Source organism: Parasteatoda tepidariorum, chromosome 4, assembly GCF_982258835.1.
Source record: "Parasteatoda tepidariorum strain Cologne lab strain chromosome 4, Ptep-v5.0, whole genome shotgun sequence".
NCBI lineage: Eukaryota > Metazoa > Arthropoda > Arachnida > Araneae > Theridiidae > Parasteatoda > Parasteatoda tepidariorum.
The window spans coordinates 21,452,961-21,468,651 of NC_141758.1; the positions used below are offsets into that span (position 1 = coordinate 21,452,961).

The 15,691-nt window shown below is 31.6% G+C and overlaps 1 protein-coding gene across 2 annotated transcripts in view; it reads left to right on the forward strand.

Annotated features, from left to right (window-relative positions):
* The first annotated feature begins 357 nt into the window (after positions 1-357).
* Positions 358-15,691, forward strand: part of qtc (GRIP domain-containing protein quick-to-court) — a 113,165-nt gene continuing 97,831 nt past the window's right edge. Inside the window, exon 1 of one of the 2 annotated variants that reach the window (XM_071182012.2) lies at positions 358-458. In XM_071182012.2, coding sequence (XP_071038113.2) covers positions 449-458 — 10 coding nt within the window. In that variant the 5' untranslated portion in view covers positions 358-448. Of the gene's footprint in view, positions 459-14,856; positions 14,940-15,691 lie in introns of those variants that run through there. The other variant, XM_087160736.1, reaches the window with a different exon arrangement.

Consider the following 15,691-nt stretch of genomic DNA (forward strand, 5'->3'; position numbering starts at 1 on the left):
GAAATTATGAAAAAAGAAATCAGCAAGATATGTAAACAGACTGCTCCGAAACAAATATTCATTTTCCTGTGAATCATACCTAGAACAATTTTTTGAGCCACGAATAATTTCGATATTTTACAACTTTATTCAGTCATAAAAATCAGATGATGTCTCATATTTCATTTTCCACTTTCGGCCACGCCTTCTGAGAAATGACCGTGAAATTTTGCATCACCTGAACGCTTTCTGTTAGTAATAGAAGGGGGGAATGAATCTTTCAAAATTCGTTGTTGGAACAAAAATAGTTTTGTCTTTTTTTCGTCTGTCATCTGTGAAACCTGCTAACTGGTCGAAATTTCGAGACAGATCGACACACGAAATTGAAATTTGGTGTGCTTATGTTGTGTCTCCTGCATAAGAGGTAGCGAGGATTTGTTGAATATTAATTTTTTTCAAGTTTCACCTAATGTTTCGAAGTAAGACTTTTTCAACTTTTAAAATTATAATAACCTTAAATTATATATTTTTCTACCAACCTTTGAGAATTTTTCAACCTGTTGAAAGGTTCAAAAAGTTGAAGACTGGTGTCTCAAATATTTTGTGCTTAGCATTAAAAATTTATGAAAGCTGAATATTCTTATGAAAGAAAATCGATTAATTATATAAAATTATATATCTTGTGACATGTTATGTATCTGTTTTTTGAAATCAAACAGTATGCTGCATTTTTTTTTTTTAAAATTAGAAGCTATCTAAAGAAAATTTCCATTTTATTTATATGAATCATATGAATTACCACGTTTTTCATTAATGCGAACTATGAATCCGACAGGTAAACTGTTAAAGGCAGCACGATTCCTGATAGATGCTTCACTAAATCTGTTTTTACCATTGTCAGAAATTGGAGATGTCGCATTTTTTAAGCTGAATGTTCATTTGTCTTTTTAGATCCCTTTGATTGTAATGATTTTATGAAATTTGGTTTCAGGGATTATTTTTACATGCCAAAATGAATGCAATAAAAATATTCTTATGATTTTTTTTAGAAAAAGGGCATTTTTGGGGGTCAAAATGAGCATGTTTCGCCGCTGTTTGTGTTTTCTGCTATACATAAATTTAGTGATTTCTTTGAGACATTGCCATAACACTTTAAATTTAAAAGAACCGTAATGACTCAGGGGATTGAGCGTTAGCTTTTCAATGAGGTGAACCTGGTTCGAATCCCAGCAATGGCTGGTCGATATGAATTCCGCATCCGGCTTGCACCAACCCCACTTCTGACTTTAAATATCCTCAGGGGTAGACGGGTCAAGGGTTAAAGTCCCCATACCCCTCAAGCTAACCGTGAAAGGTTTTCGTGGTTTCCCACTCCATGTAACGCAAATGCGAATTAGTTCTATCAAAAAGTCCTCCACAAAGGCAAAATTTCTCCTAATACTTGATCCAGCAGTTTCCTTGTCTTCTGGATTGGGTTAAAAATTACAAGGCTGCGGAGTTGAACATTAGTAGCTGTAAACCCAAAAAATTTGGCTGACTGTTCTACGAGGATTATAAAATAAAAAATAGCACTTTACAAAATGAAAATCTGCATAACCATTCAAAAACAAGAAAGTAAACTCTCTTTTTGCTGTGACTATACATTTTAAAATATATCTTTTATAAGGTTCATTAAATTAATAAGATGGGGAATTTTAAGTTAGTTTGATTTTTGAAGTTAGGTTGTTAGTTAGGTTGTTAGTTATGTTGTTTGAATTTGTTAATGCTAAATATATTTTTAAATTGTAAGGTACAAAAAATGCTATATATTGATAGTTTTTAAATTTTTTAAACCAAAATTTTTTTGTGCCATTTGAAAGAAGAAAGTGATTAAATACTGATTTTTTTAAAAATAATCATTGAATTGTATTGAAATGGTATTTCTTTTTCGTGACTATATTTTAAAATTATCGCATTTCAAGCTCTACGTCATTCGGGTGACGTCAAATTTCCAATTCGTCAAATTACCAAATAAATGAACGAATTAATCTTAATTTACTTGTAAATCAAGTTACTTGATTTGCTTGTAAAACATGAAACGACCATGTCATACAGAATTTTAAAAATCTCCAAATAGATGAAAGAATTAATCTTAATTTAGTTACTTGTAAATTAAGAAACTCCTATGTCGTAGAGAATTTTTAAAAATCTCTAAATAAATAAAATAACTCAATTAACGAAATCTCCAAATAGATGAAAGAATTAATCTTAATTTAATTATACTTGTAAATTAAGAAATTCCTATGTCGTAGAGAATATTAAAAAATCTCCAAATAAATGAGATAACTTAATAAACGAAATCTCCAAATCGATGAAAGAATTAATCTTAATTTAGTTACTTGTAAATTAAGAAACGACCATGAGACAGAAAATTTTCAAAAATTAAAAGTACAGAATAAAGAACGAAAATATCCAAATTAAATAACCAAAGAAGATATCTAAAGAATATTACCCAATGAATGAAATTAACAAATAAATAAAAGAATTAATCTTCGTATATTTACTTTATCTTTACATATTAAATTTGCTACAATTTCATATGTAGTTTAACCAGATTGTTAAGTACAAAGATGCCAAATGCTCCTGATTCGACAAAATATTAATTTTTTTTTTCAAAAAAAGATAGAGAACTACAAAATAAAATTTGCAGATTTTCGGTTAATTTGGCCAACTTTTTAAAAGGCTTAACACGACTTAACTGTGTCACAGTGGGGAAAATACTACCACTGGGAAAAATCATCTGTTTACAAACCCGAAGACTGGTAAAATATTAATTGAGATCAACAAAATTTGCTTAACTGTTCTAGTGCTTAGAATCTTCGCAGATCTATCGTGAAGTATTAAGTATTTGTTTAAATTGTTTATAAGTCGGGGTGTCTAAAATCATTTATATGTATAGATTAATGCAAGTTATTTAAGCGATACAGATGCGGAAAAGGCTGTAACCGGCCTGAAGAGCCCAGATAAAAACATATGTTGATGATGATGAAACGATAGTACACTGCTGGACAATTGCTAACCGCGGATAACACTATCATCCATAGCAACCACAAAATGAAAGGAAGCAAAATGTGGAAAATTAGAATAAGTGCGGGATATAGCAGGGGTGAAAGCGAGACGGAAAAGAGGAAAGGCTGGTAGTAAAACCATTTCAGTTTTAGCTAGTTTTGGGGAGGAGTTTACTTATTCTTTTTTTAAATTTTTCAGCAATATCTACTTTATCTTGGAAAAGAAGCAGTTTTATATATATGCCAGAATTATAAAAGAAATCTTGATAGTTACAGATATTTCATTTTTTTCGAAAAAAAATGCTGGAATGAAATGTCTTACGTACCAGGTTTTTCTCTTTTCCGTCTTGCTATATAAAGGCTTTCACCCATAGGATATAGTAAGAAGAGGTATGCGTATGCAAATTTTTTTTCCACGTCTGTTCATCACGTGATAGCGCTGATGAGAGCTTTAAAGGTTTTGACGCGTGTGGTGAGTTGTTGTTTCAAGTCTCCAAGCCGATTTGAAGGCGGTCTCATTGTTCTGAGTCCATACATTTTTCAAGTCAATCGTTCCCGATCCAATCAAGCAAGCGACAACTTGCTCCGGACAGCGAATAAATATTTTCGAGTGGTAGTTAATTAATTGTGATTTTTGTTTTAATAAATTCAATTTATTAGGCTTTTAGCCACCACTATTTCTAAATAATTCGAAGGCTCCTTCTTCTGATGAAGGGTCGAAATGAGTCGAAAGAGAATTTACCGTGATAACAAGTTGAGACAAGTCGCTTATATTAGCGAGTCTTCGGAACTTGAAAACACTGACAAGGGAAACTAGGGAAGTGTGACTCGCCAATTTTGAAGTAAACTAGTGGGATGTATGCCTTATGAGGAATAATTTTAGGGGGCAACATTCGTTTCGGACCATAGAAGGTTCTGTGAGAGATAAAAAATAATTCAGTATATAGAAAAATCGGTATTTTATTACTTCAATGCAGACTATTAGGTATTGTAATTGTCTCATACTTCAATTAATTTGTAATTAATTGGTTAATTAATTAATTTGCAAAGTAATAAATTTATTAGCAAATTAATTACTTATTAATTATTAATTGGTTTGCTATTACATACACCAATTAATTTAAAAAATGTTTTGAAAAAAAAATTAAAAATTTTTATGTCAATTTTTTTTTTTAAAAATTAACCTAACAGGTTTTTCTGAAAAACTACAGATATATAAAATTTCCGAAATCAATTCTGACAATAAATATGCATTATATAGTACGTGAAAGTACCACAACCACAAAATTAATTGGAGTATGAGATAATTACAATAACTAATAGTCTGCATTGGAGTAATAAAATACCGATTTTTCTATATGTTGAATTATTTTTTATCTCTCACAGAACCTTCTATGGGCCGAAACGAATGTTGCCCCCTAAAATTATTCCTCATAAGGCATACATCCCACTAGTTTACTTCAAAATTGGCGAGTCACACTTCCCTAGTTTCCCTTGTGAGTCCGCATTCTAGGAAAGCACCGAAGAGGAGATCGACAATGAAATCGTTTCACCCAATCAGCAATGGTTTGGTTAATGATGAAGTTGAGCTCCAGAATCAGAATCCACCATCATTTTCATGGTCCCATCTAACTAACTTTGCCCCACGCATACCTGCCAACTTTCACTCTTTCCGAGAATGAATTTTCAGAGTGGTTGTAAAACAATAAACGAAAAACAATCTGACTCGAAAATATATTTATATTTTGATCCCGTTGAAATTCGCGTGCGTAAGAAAAATTATGCTTTCATATATTGATTATAATTATTTATATGTAGTGGTGGTCAAACTCATTTATAATTATCATTATAATTCAAAAAGTCAATTGGAATAACCTGAGTATTGCCACCACTTTAAATATGAAAATAAAATCTTCCGGAAAATCCGGAAGAGTTGGCAGGTATGCCCACGTATACCACTGGTTACTTATATCAAGGATCAAACAAATCTCTCTATTAGCAACGAAGTCACTCAAGTGGATTTTTTCTTCAAGATCTTTCCTAATCCTTGCTTATTCATTTATATTCCCCAATGTACGAACGAAAGAATAGAAATGGAAAGAAATCAAAGGCTTCCTCCAAAACTATATCATCATCAACAGCGAGACTTTTCAATGTTGGAAACCATTTTCCTAATTGATGGAATAAACGCGTAGAAGATGTGCATGGTGCGCAAAAATGAAGAAAGAGGCACGCTCGAAAATAGTGTGCACATCTTGCAACGTAGCACTGTGCAAGAACTGTTTCCAGCCCACACCCTCAAGAAACCCACACTTTAGATACTGTTGTTCCTCCACTACTTTCAATTTTTTACCTTTCTTATTTTATAACTGTTAATTTCGAAAAGTGTTTATAAATAAAAATGTTGACGCAACGTTAACGTTGCGTTCATTAAAACGTTAATAAAAAAAACGATGCCTATAATAATCATCACATTTTAATTTAAATAATCATAAATGTGAAGTAAAATGTCAATAAAAATGAGTTATTGACTCTAGAAATCCGGCCGGGACACACCCGGGGTTCAGATGCTTTGGGCTTACGACGGGACATATGCTGTCCCATCAATGAAGCTTGTGAAATAATTGTTATTGATGGTGCGCTGTTATCGGGACGTTTATGCTTCTCCAAGACCTTCAACCTTTTAGGCATAAGAGTTATTTTTATCTAATAATAGCTTGGAGGAGAAATACCTGATCCCGGCAATGGGGCGCAATTGGACTGATTTTTCGCCGTATTGAAAGGGTTAAAGTGATATTTGCTAAAATTTCAGATAGCAATGAATAAAAATATCAATTTTAACTTTGAGCAATATGCAGCAATGCCAACTGCTATGGATTGTGCGTAGTATTTCATTTTTATATTTAAAGTGGTACTGAATTGTATAAATTTCCTTTTAATTTTTGCATAAATAAATTTAAATTTATGTGATTTTGACTACCACTAGAAACAAATACATATAAGAGCCAATTATATAAACGAAAATGAGTGTGAGTCTTATCAATTGAGAAAAGTTATTTCTGTGAATTGTGAAAAGTATATTCTGTCAAAAAAAATATAAAAAATAAAAACACCATGTTGAAAAAAAGAACCTGCAGCATGACGAACAAGATTTCAAATTTGAAATTGCCACACACGAATTAGGCAAAATCAAGCGCTTGTATAACGGATAAAACTTTGTTACCACTTTTTTTTTATAACCGTCGTTGAATTGCGGACCTAATTTTTTGGATTTATGACTACTAATGTTCAATTCCTTTGCCTTGTAATTTTGAACCCAATCCAGAATACAAGGGAACTCCTGGGTAAATATTGAGAGAAATTCGTCTTCGTGGAGAACATTTTGAAGGAACTAACCCGCATTGGCGTTACACGGAGAGAAAAACCACGAAAACCTCCCACGGTTAGGCTGACGACTCTTACCCAAGATCCATCTGCAACTGAGGATACTTTGCGTCAGCACTGTGATCGATGCAAGCCCGATGCGGAAATCGTATCGACCAGCCATAGCTAGGATTCGAACCCAATTCACCTCATTGGAAGGCCAACACGGTTCTTCGTTGCCAATTGTAGTTTTTCATGCAATTTTAGGCTTAACAACCAAAATTCGTAAAAAACGATTAACTGGTCTAAACATTGGGTTGGGAGTGCCTAACTCAAAGGCATATCTGCTCCTTCATTTAAATTTAAATTTATAAAATAAGGGTAGAAGGGGAAGAGAGGCTTACGTAGCATAAATTTACGACGTAACAATAATAAACATGATGAAATAGTTAAAATAAGCGATTACTAAATCTTGAGATATAAAAGAGAGTGGCGACTTTGTGATGTTCTCTAAAAAGAGAATATAGAAGGGCAAAAGGTTAATGTATCACAGAGGACAAATAGTTTTTTCTTAAGGAAATGATGTAATAGTAAAGGGCAGTGAGACTTCCAACAGCTTTATCGTTGAATGCTTCCTATTATGAGGTAACGCCAGTTAATTGCATAACAGGCAACAAACATGACATAACAGATTATTTATTGTACTTCAAATGAAAGTGAATGTAACAGAGGGAATCTCAGCCTTGACACAGTGAAACTCGGTCACGTGGGAGGGTTATCAGAATGGTCACTAAAACACATATTTTGGTAAACACGTGCGAAAGAGTTCATCGGCGGGACGCCACTTTGGGTCAAACAGAGTGGCTATTACGGCATACTATGTTTAAATAAAATAAAAAATTAAGTTATAAATACAAATCCCTCCAACATGCTAAGGAATGATTTTTTATAAGGCTTCTATCAATACTTGATCGCATTCAAATTCAGTCGTGCAGTTTACGATGAGAATTAGAGGCTTTTATTTTTTTACTTAACATTATTTGTAAAGAATTGTCTTTTTATAAATATATTAAAATTATTTTTGTGTAGTGGAGGACAAAATTCTTTTTTTTTTATTTATTTACGTAAATACCAATACGTTACGTTTGATACCAAAAATAAATCTATTTTCTGAAACTACAGAAACCCCGTTGTAATTAAAGAGTATGTAATACTGAGAGTTTTTTTTTTTTTAAAAAAACTTTTTATTTCGGGTTCAATATCAAGTTTTAATGTTTTGACCCTTATAATTCCAAAAGTATAAAACTTTTAAGAACATATTCTTTTTTTTTTCCTTTTTTTTTTTTCTTGCTTCAATAAAAAGTTAATATTCCACGCAACTTGAAAAAAATACTATTCTATTTTGATCCAATTTTCAAAAGCAGAACAGAATATAAATTTGTGTCGTTGCTCCATTTTGTTTAAATTCCTTCAATAATTTGGTGAACCGGGTTCGAATCCCAGCGGTGGCTGGTTGATACGAATTCCGCATCCGACTTGCACCAACCACACCGCTGACGTAATATATCCTCAGTAATAGACGGATCAAGGAGAGTCCCCTTGCTGTCAGGCTAACGATAGGAGGTCTTCGTGGTTCTCCTCTCCATGTAACGCAAATGCGGGTTAGTTCCATCAAAAAGTCCTCCACGAAGGCAAATTTCCCAATATTTGATCCAGCAGTTCCCTTGTTTTCCGGATTGGGCTCAAAATTACAAGACTACGGTGTTGAACAATAGCAGTCGTGAACCTAAAAAATTGGGTCAGCTGTTCAATGACGGTTATAAAACCCTCTCAGGAGGCCGGGGTAGCCTGGTTGGTAGAGTGTTGGATTCGGGTGCGTGAGAATGGAGTTCGAATCCAGCCAGCCGAAGGTAAGTGAGTGGTGCACGTGAAATTTGTCGGGGTCACAAAGCCCACCAAGTTTCTATAACAAATCGATTCCCCCGGGGGTACTGATCCAAGAATTCTCTTGTGTTCTGGATTGGGTTCGAAATTACTAGGCTTAAGAGTTGAACATTGGTGGTCGTAAACTAAAAATTTGGCTCAGTTGTTCAACAACGGTTATAAAATAAAATAAAATAAAATAAAATCCATTCAGAGCCGTTCACTTATCTTTGAGAATATAACACTAAAAATACAATAGTTTTTATTTTTTAAACTATGTTGTTTTTATTCTCCCACGTTAGGGGCTTACTTCGTTGATCAGTTAGCGTGGAGGTAACGGGCTCGTATCCTATCACAACTCTGTATGCATATTTATGATGTTCCCTCATAGGAATTGTTCTTCCGCTTGACAAAAGCTTGTAAGCCGTTTTGGTAATGAGCTCAAAAACTAGCTTATGTAATTTAACACTAAATAAAAAAAATCAATCGTTTCAAATTTCGGAATATTTAAGTATGAATCGATTAGTTCCTCTCTGGGTGTAAATTTAAAGACCACTATTAGCGCAGCTCTTTTTGACTAAAATTTTTGCTCAAATTTTTCAACCCCGTAAAAGGGTCAAGCTTTTTTTTTACTTTTATTTACAAAAATTGGGCACCTGGGCCTCTTAGCGGCCCCTATCCCATACATCTAGAAATTTACAGAAAATTTATAGTTATAACATTTTGAATTTAGCAGTCGATGTGGTAGCTAATAGTAAAACAAGCACTTTGCTTGAGTAAATATAACATTTGAATATCTGATTCATCGAATCTAAGTTGACATATAAAAATATAAACATAATTTGACATATATTTACGTAAGTTGACATAAATAAATATTAACATAAATTGATACATATTTCACTAATTAAATTTCTATATTTTAACTAGCACATATTTAATTATGACATACATTGAAGTTCATTCGAATACATTGTGGTAGCCATAAAAAAAAATCAAGCCGTTCGCTTGTGAAATAATAAAACAATGAAAAATTCAATATGACAAATTGACGTTTTTACATAACATTAGAAATATTGATTGTAGACTTTAAAATAAAGATATAACATGATTTGATGTGTACAGTCCGCAAAAAAAAAAAGATATCACCCTGAATAACTTTTGTTCTAATGATCGGATTTTCACGATTTAAGTGTCAATCTTAATGGTTCCCAGGGGTGACCTCAAATATGCTAATTAATTAGTGCTAACTATTAATTAAGTTACGAAATCAGACACAAAAACGTACTTTCTCTGAATAAACATGTATTTTTTTTTACATATTTGGAATCCTGACCCTTAAAATAGGGGGGGTAGACAAAATTTCGAAAAAAATGGGTTGTAAATTAGGTAGCAATAAGGATTTATATATCTGGCGATGGTTTAAAAATATGCCAAATTACCTCGCCATAGAAGGGGAAATAATTTATAACAACCATAAAGAAACTGAATGAATGACAAAATGGGAAAAGATAGTGCTTCTCGTTGCTAAGCAACCAAAAGAATTTTTCGCGTTGCTTTCTGGGCTTTTTTTTAATTTTATTTTTTTAATCTCCTTTAAAAAGGAAATTTAAATAAATTAATAAATTATTTTTGATTCTCCAAGATTATAGAATCTTTGACTTTTTATCTGACATTATTTATTTTTTTAAAGCTGTTTTAATGTAATTTGTATGACAGTTTTGAATTAAAACCAAATTTTCATAAGTTATCATAAATTTATGAAGAGTTTTAGGGTTAAATGCTTTTGCCCCTCAGTTCGAGTTTCTTAGGAAAGGAAAAAAAAGTGATCAAGCAAAGGTGGACCTGAAAAAAAATAGCTATTCTGATGCATAATCGCAAAATTTTATAGAAATCACGGTATTTATTTTCGATAAAATTGTAAAACTTAATAAATGTTATATGGTCAACGATTTTGTCCCTTTTTTTTTTGTTAGTTGAAACCAGCTTACGCATTCTTGTAATTTTTACATTTTGTCTTTGAAATTTTAATCTCGAAAGACATGCATGAAGTGACGCCTAGTCCAAAGAATCTAAGTTAAATAGTTGTAAGGCCGATTATTACGAAAACAATTAACTACTCTGGTTCAATGAAACAATTACAGTAAAACTTGTGTAAGTTGACCACTTCATGTGCATTGTTTTAGTGGCCAACGTAGACAAGTGGTCAACTTATAGAAGGGGTGGGACATTGTTTACTTTTTCGTTTCCCACATGTTGCTATATATTTAAATTTTTTTTTTTACTTAACTTAAAAATTTGATTTAGCAAATGGCCAAATGAATATCTCAAGAAATGTGTTTAAACCAAAACGAACTTCAATTTGTTACACAGAAATAATTTTAATATTTAACTAACTCTTAAAAAAAAATTATTTTGTTAGTTATGCATGTGAAGTGTTTAATAAAAATAATTTCTTAAAATATCAGAACACGAAAACATTGAAAACTTTAACAAAACAAAATTATTTTAACACTTTAAAATTTATTCTGTTATTACTACACATGCAAACCTATTTGCTCACTATTGCAACTGGAAGAGCAACTTTTCAACTAACACACCTGTTTTCAATGAATGAATGAAAGAAATGGTCAAAAGCTGACTCCCTACAGCTTCCCCAGATGGTCAACTCACAAAAGGGTTTAGATTAGCTTTTTACACTATTTCACCAAACAAGTGAAATATTAACATACATGCAAAATGACAGAAAATTTTATGAATTTTTTTTTCTGGTCAACTTATGAGGGTTTTAGAATAGAATTTCATAACACTCCTAGACAAAATTAACTTATTTCAGTGGTCAACATAGAAGATAGACAGGTGGTCAAGTTACAAAGGTTTTGCTTCTTTATTATGTAGGAAAATTTCCGTTCTTGATAATTGAGGTCAACTTATTCAGGTGTAAAACTTACAAGTGTGGTCAACTTGGCAGGTTTCACTGTATAAATAAATCATTAATATTCTTGTTTTTTTATTACGAAATATTAGGAGAAATTTGTATACATAATTTCTTCAAAACGTGTGTTAAAACTATGATTATAAGTTATTTAAGAAGAAAAAAGTCAAATGGAGTAAAAGAACAATTTTTGTGATGATGATTCTAAAAATAGCACGTTTTTCAAATCTTTTTACAATTTTCTATTTTAGTAGTTGTTTAACAAAACAAGGCATATCGAACATTTTCCTGCTATAGCAATATTTTTTTGAACTGTGCAAAAGTTGAGAAATCATACAAACAACTTTTAAAGCAAATATTTTCAACTTTTTAAGACAAAAGGGTAACTTAAAAGGGTTAGCGCACAAGATTAACTTTGAATGTTGAATTAAAATTGCATGCCCATAGTTTTTTGTTCATTTAAAAAACAAAACAATCTGTTAAATTTTTCCCCTGTGCGCACATACGCATTTACTTTTCATTACTCGAATAAATAAGAAGCAATAAAAAAATAAAATTAATAATTTATCTTCATTTTTCGTAAACAATAGTATTTTCAGTAAATAGTCAGCTGTTCTGCTTCGAATGATATTGTGTGTGATCAGTAGAATATTTTTAATTTCTTAACAAGATTTAATTCTCAGATAGCTGGCAATAATTCTAAGTTTTCTTTCAATAAGAACTTAGCAATAATCAAAAAAGTAATTTTATTTTAAAGAAAAACATAAATTAAAGTACTTAAACGATTGATTAGTATATTATTGGAAAAAAATACACATAATAGAATAAAAAAAAAAATTGCATTAAAATTCAGTAAAAAAGTTAGTAAAATAATTCTGCGAAACACGCACAGACAGGTAATTTACAAATTTATTTTAAGATTAAGGCGATATATAAGATGTAAAGAAGTTTTAAAAAACTGTACTCTAAACTCAGCTGCACGACAGCCCATGGAGGGCCAAGGCCTACTGTGCCCATCTCAGTTTTCTGGACCTAGGGCTCTGGGGTGCAGGAGCAGATGTTCCGGTTAGGTGGTCAGCCGAACGCGGAACCACCAGTGTTTAGTTCCGAATCATGCTTGGTACTTATTTATCGACCCACTGAAGGGATGAAAGGCTGAGTCAGCCTTGCCCGGCCCGAGGAATGACGCGCGAAGCGCTACCGCTCAGTCACCGGGCGAAGTTTTAAGATGATTAAAAATGTTGACTACGCATTCGTATTAATAATTATAAAATATATATTCAAGAAATTGATAAATATATTATTCCAAATCTATGCATACGTATGTATATTATTGAAATTGTATCAGTTATTGAAAAAGAAAATCAAAAATTAAAAAATAATCACATTAAGTAAGCACAATCTGGTGCATAATCATATTCTATCAGAAGCACGCCTTTATAAAACTAGACATTCGTTGAATAAAGTGTCTTTTATTCAAAATGTTTTATTCATAATTTCTTTACTAAATTACAAATAAATTATTAAATGACTAAAAAGAAACATCGTATTTTATAGTTTGAAAGAAATAAAAATAAAAAGATTAGCAAACGATTATTAGCGAAAAAAATATGAATGAAATTTTACACTACGCTCGCGAAGTCAAGTTCCTCGCAAGTTTATCACATTTTAATATTAATCGCCCCATTTAATCATTTTTTTATTGTCACCAAATTATTTTTTTAAAAATAATTAATTTTAATTTTTTTCAGCTTCTAATAAATAAAAACAGTTGAAACTTTAGATTTTTCTATTGAAAAATATGTAGATTATTATGGTATAAAAAAATTCATACCTTATAATTCAAAATTTTTTCATCCTCAATTTAATTAAATAATAAAAAATAATTAATAATTATTAAAAATTACTTTTTTCATGAAATTATCTTTGGGTAAATGAGTTTTATGAGTGGGTACAATTTTCTTCAAATTGCTTTATTAGTTTTGAAAATATGACTAAAAACGTAAAAAGTGAAATTAACATTAACGGGTTCGAACTTTGGATCGCTCTCCTGACCAAACTATGGGGACCATATTTCCCAGATTGCGGCTACCCCCTATATTTTGAAGGTTAGAAATCCAAATATGTAAAAAAAAATACATGTTTATTCAGAGAAAGTACGTTTTTGTGTCTGATTTCGTAACTTAATTAATAGTTAGCACTAATTAATTAGCATATTTGAGGTCACCCCCGGGAACCATTAAGATTGACACTTAGATCGTGAAAATCCGATCATTAGAACAAAAGTTATTCAAGGTGATATCTTTTTTTTTTTGCTGACTGTACAATAATTGATTTTTGAAAAATGAAGAACATAATTGATGAGTAAGAGGGTTAAGCCAGATATACCAATTTGCTCCGGACAGCAAATAAGTATTTTAAAGTGGTAGTTTATCAATTGTGGTTCTTGGTTTAATAAAATCAATTTAGTAGATTTTTATCCACCACTATATCTAAATAATTCGTAGGCTTATATAATTCACTGCTATTAATTGGTATTATCATGAATTACTTTCAGGCCTGAATTCAAGACGGAAAAGAGAAAATACTGGTAGGGGAACTATTTCAATATTAGATAATATTCAGGAGGAGTTCGTCTAGTCTTAAAAATAAAAAATTTACTGTAATTAACTTCTTCTCAGCGAAGAAGCAATTCAATATAAAAATTGTATTCATTAACCCTTTCGCGCCGACTGTCACAAATACGTGACAGCATGAAACTGTATCAATCAGGATAAAAAGATAAAACTGGTAATCAAAGTAATTCTTTAGCAGTTTATTTGTGGGCGGAGTTATAATTGTTTGATTTATTTAATTCACCATTACTTTGTTCAAAATAAAACTATTTAGTTATACTTTGAACTAACATTGATTATATATATATGATTAAACTAACAATAATTAAAGTAAAAGCAAAGTAAGTCTGTCAAATTAGCAACGACTACATTTAAGTTACCGCTTTTTATTTAATTACAAGTTGATCCTGATTTTGTACGAATGCTTTTCTGAATCACCCGTCCCCAAGGGGTTAAGACCAATTGGTAATTAAAGAGTTTTATTATTCCCGAAAAAAAAATTAAAAAATGAAATTTATTTGTTACCAGTTTTTACTCTTTTCAGTCTTCATATATATGGCGTGTCCGGAGCAGTTGGCATCTCTGTCAAGCGTTAAGGCCAATCATAGATTAGTCTTACGCAATTCAAAAGTTTATGTTGGGCCAAACGCTCCTTAAAGTTTTCATTTTTATATTTTATAAAAATGAAAACTCTAATATGGGTTCGAAATTTATGAGCTTTTTTTTGTCCAGGAAATAAATTATATCATCCTATTTTCAGAAATAAAACAATCAAAAGTTATACCCACGAAACATCTTACAGTTTATTTCGGAGTCTACACAATTGATTAATATATTAAACTCTTACTTTATAACAGTGGAATGACCTACTTCCGGTTACAAAGTTATTGAGAACGGTATTCTTTTTACTATAGTTTCCAGTGTAATAAACTCTCAATAATCTATAAATTTTGTCCATAAATATTTTAGAAATGGGAGCGCGTAGACACATCTCTTCTAGACAAAATTGTTTAGAATAAGTTTGTGTTGTAGGATTAGGACAGATTTGAAAGGAAATATAAGATTTTTTACTTGTCGGTAAGTAGATTTTCTGATATTGTGAATAGTGTAGTAAAATTAGGGAACTCAATATTTTTCGAATTCTGTTAAATATTTTATGACTAGCTAAATGTTCGTTCTTCGTTTGGTGTACAAAAGGTAAATAACTCCAGAAACAAATTTTTTGTTGGATTTATACAAGTACAACATCTTGCGTTGCTTCGGGTGTGGGGATGAGTTACTTTTGCTCTAAAAGCTACAGATTTTTTTTAATGACATTTTTAGGTGAAATGTTTAAGTTTAAAAACGTTATCTTTAACACGTTCTTTAAATATTGCGACAAACTTCTAGGGGAGTCAGGGCATATCATCGGAATTAAAAATGCTTCGGACCCATATCGGAAAGTATCGTCGAACGCGGCTGGGGGAGCTTCCCAATTATGACTTATTCAGAAGCACACGAAGAAACAGCTCATAATAGGAAAGTGCCCTCAGTAATGAATGGCGACATTCCTCGGTATGGGTTCCTATGCAATTTTAATCACCTAATCCTCAACATTAATGCGACCTCAACATTACATAAATTAGGTACATAAATTAGGTAGTTTTTAATTATAAAAATTAATTATATTAAAATTAATCACATAAGAACTTCTGATATAGATCTTTCCTAAAATCAAACAGTTGTTGGATCTTTAACACGTTGAATGCCATGGGGGTCACCAGTGACTGGCACTGAGCTTATTCGTAGTGCCACGGGGGTCACCGGTGACCGGCGAAGCCAAGATTATT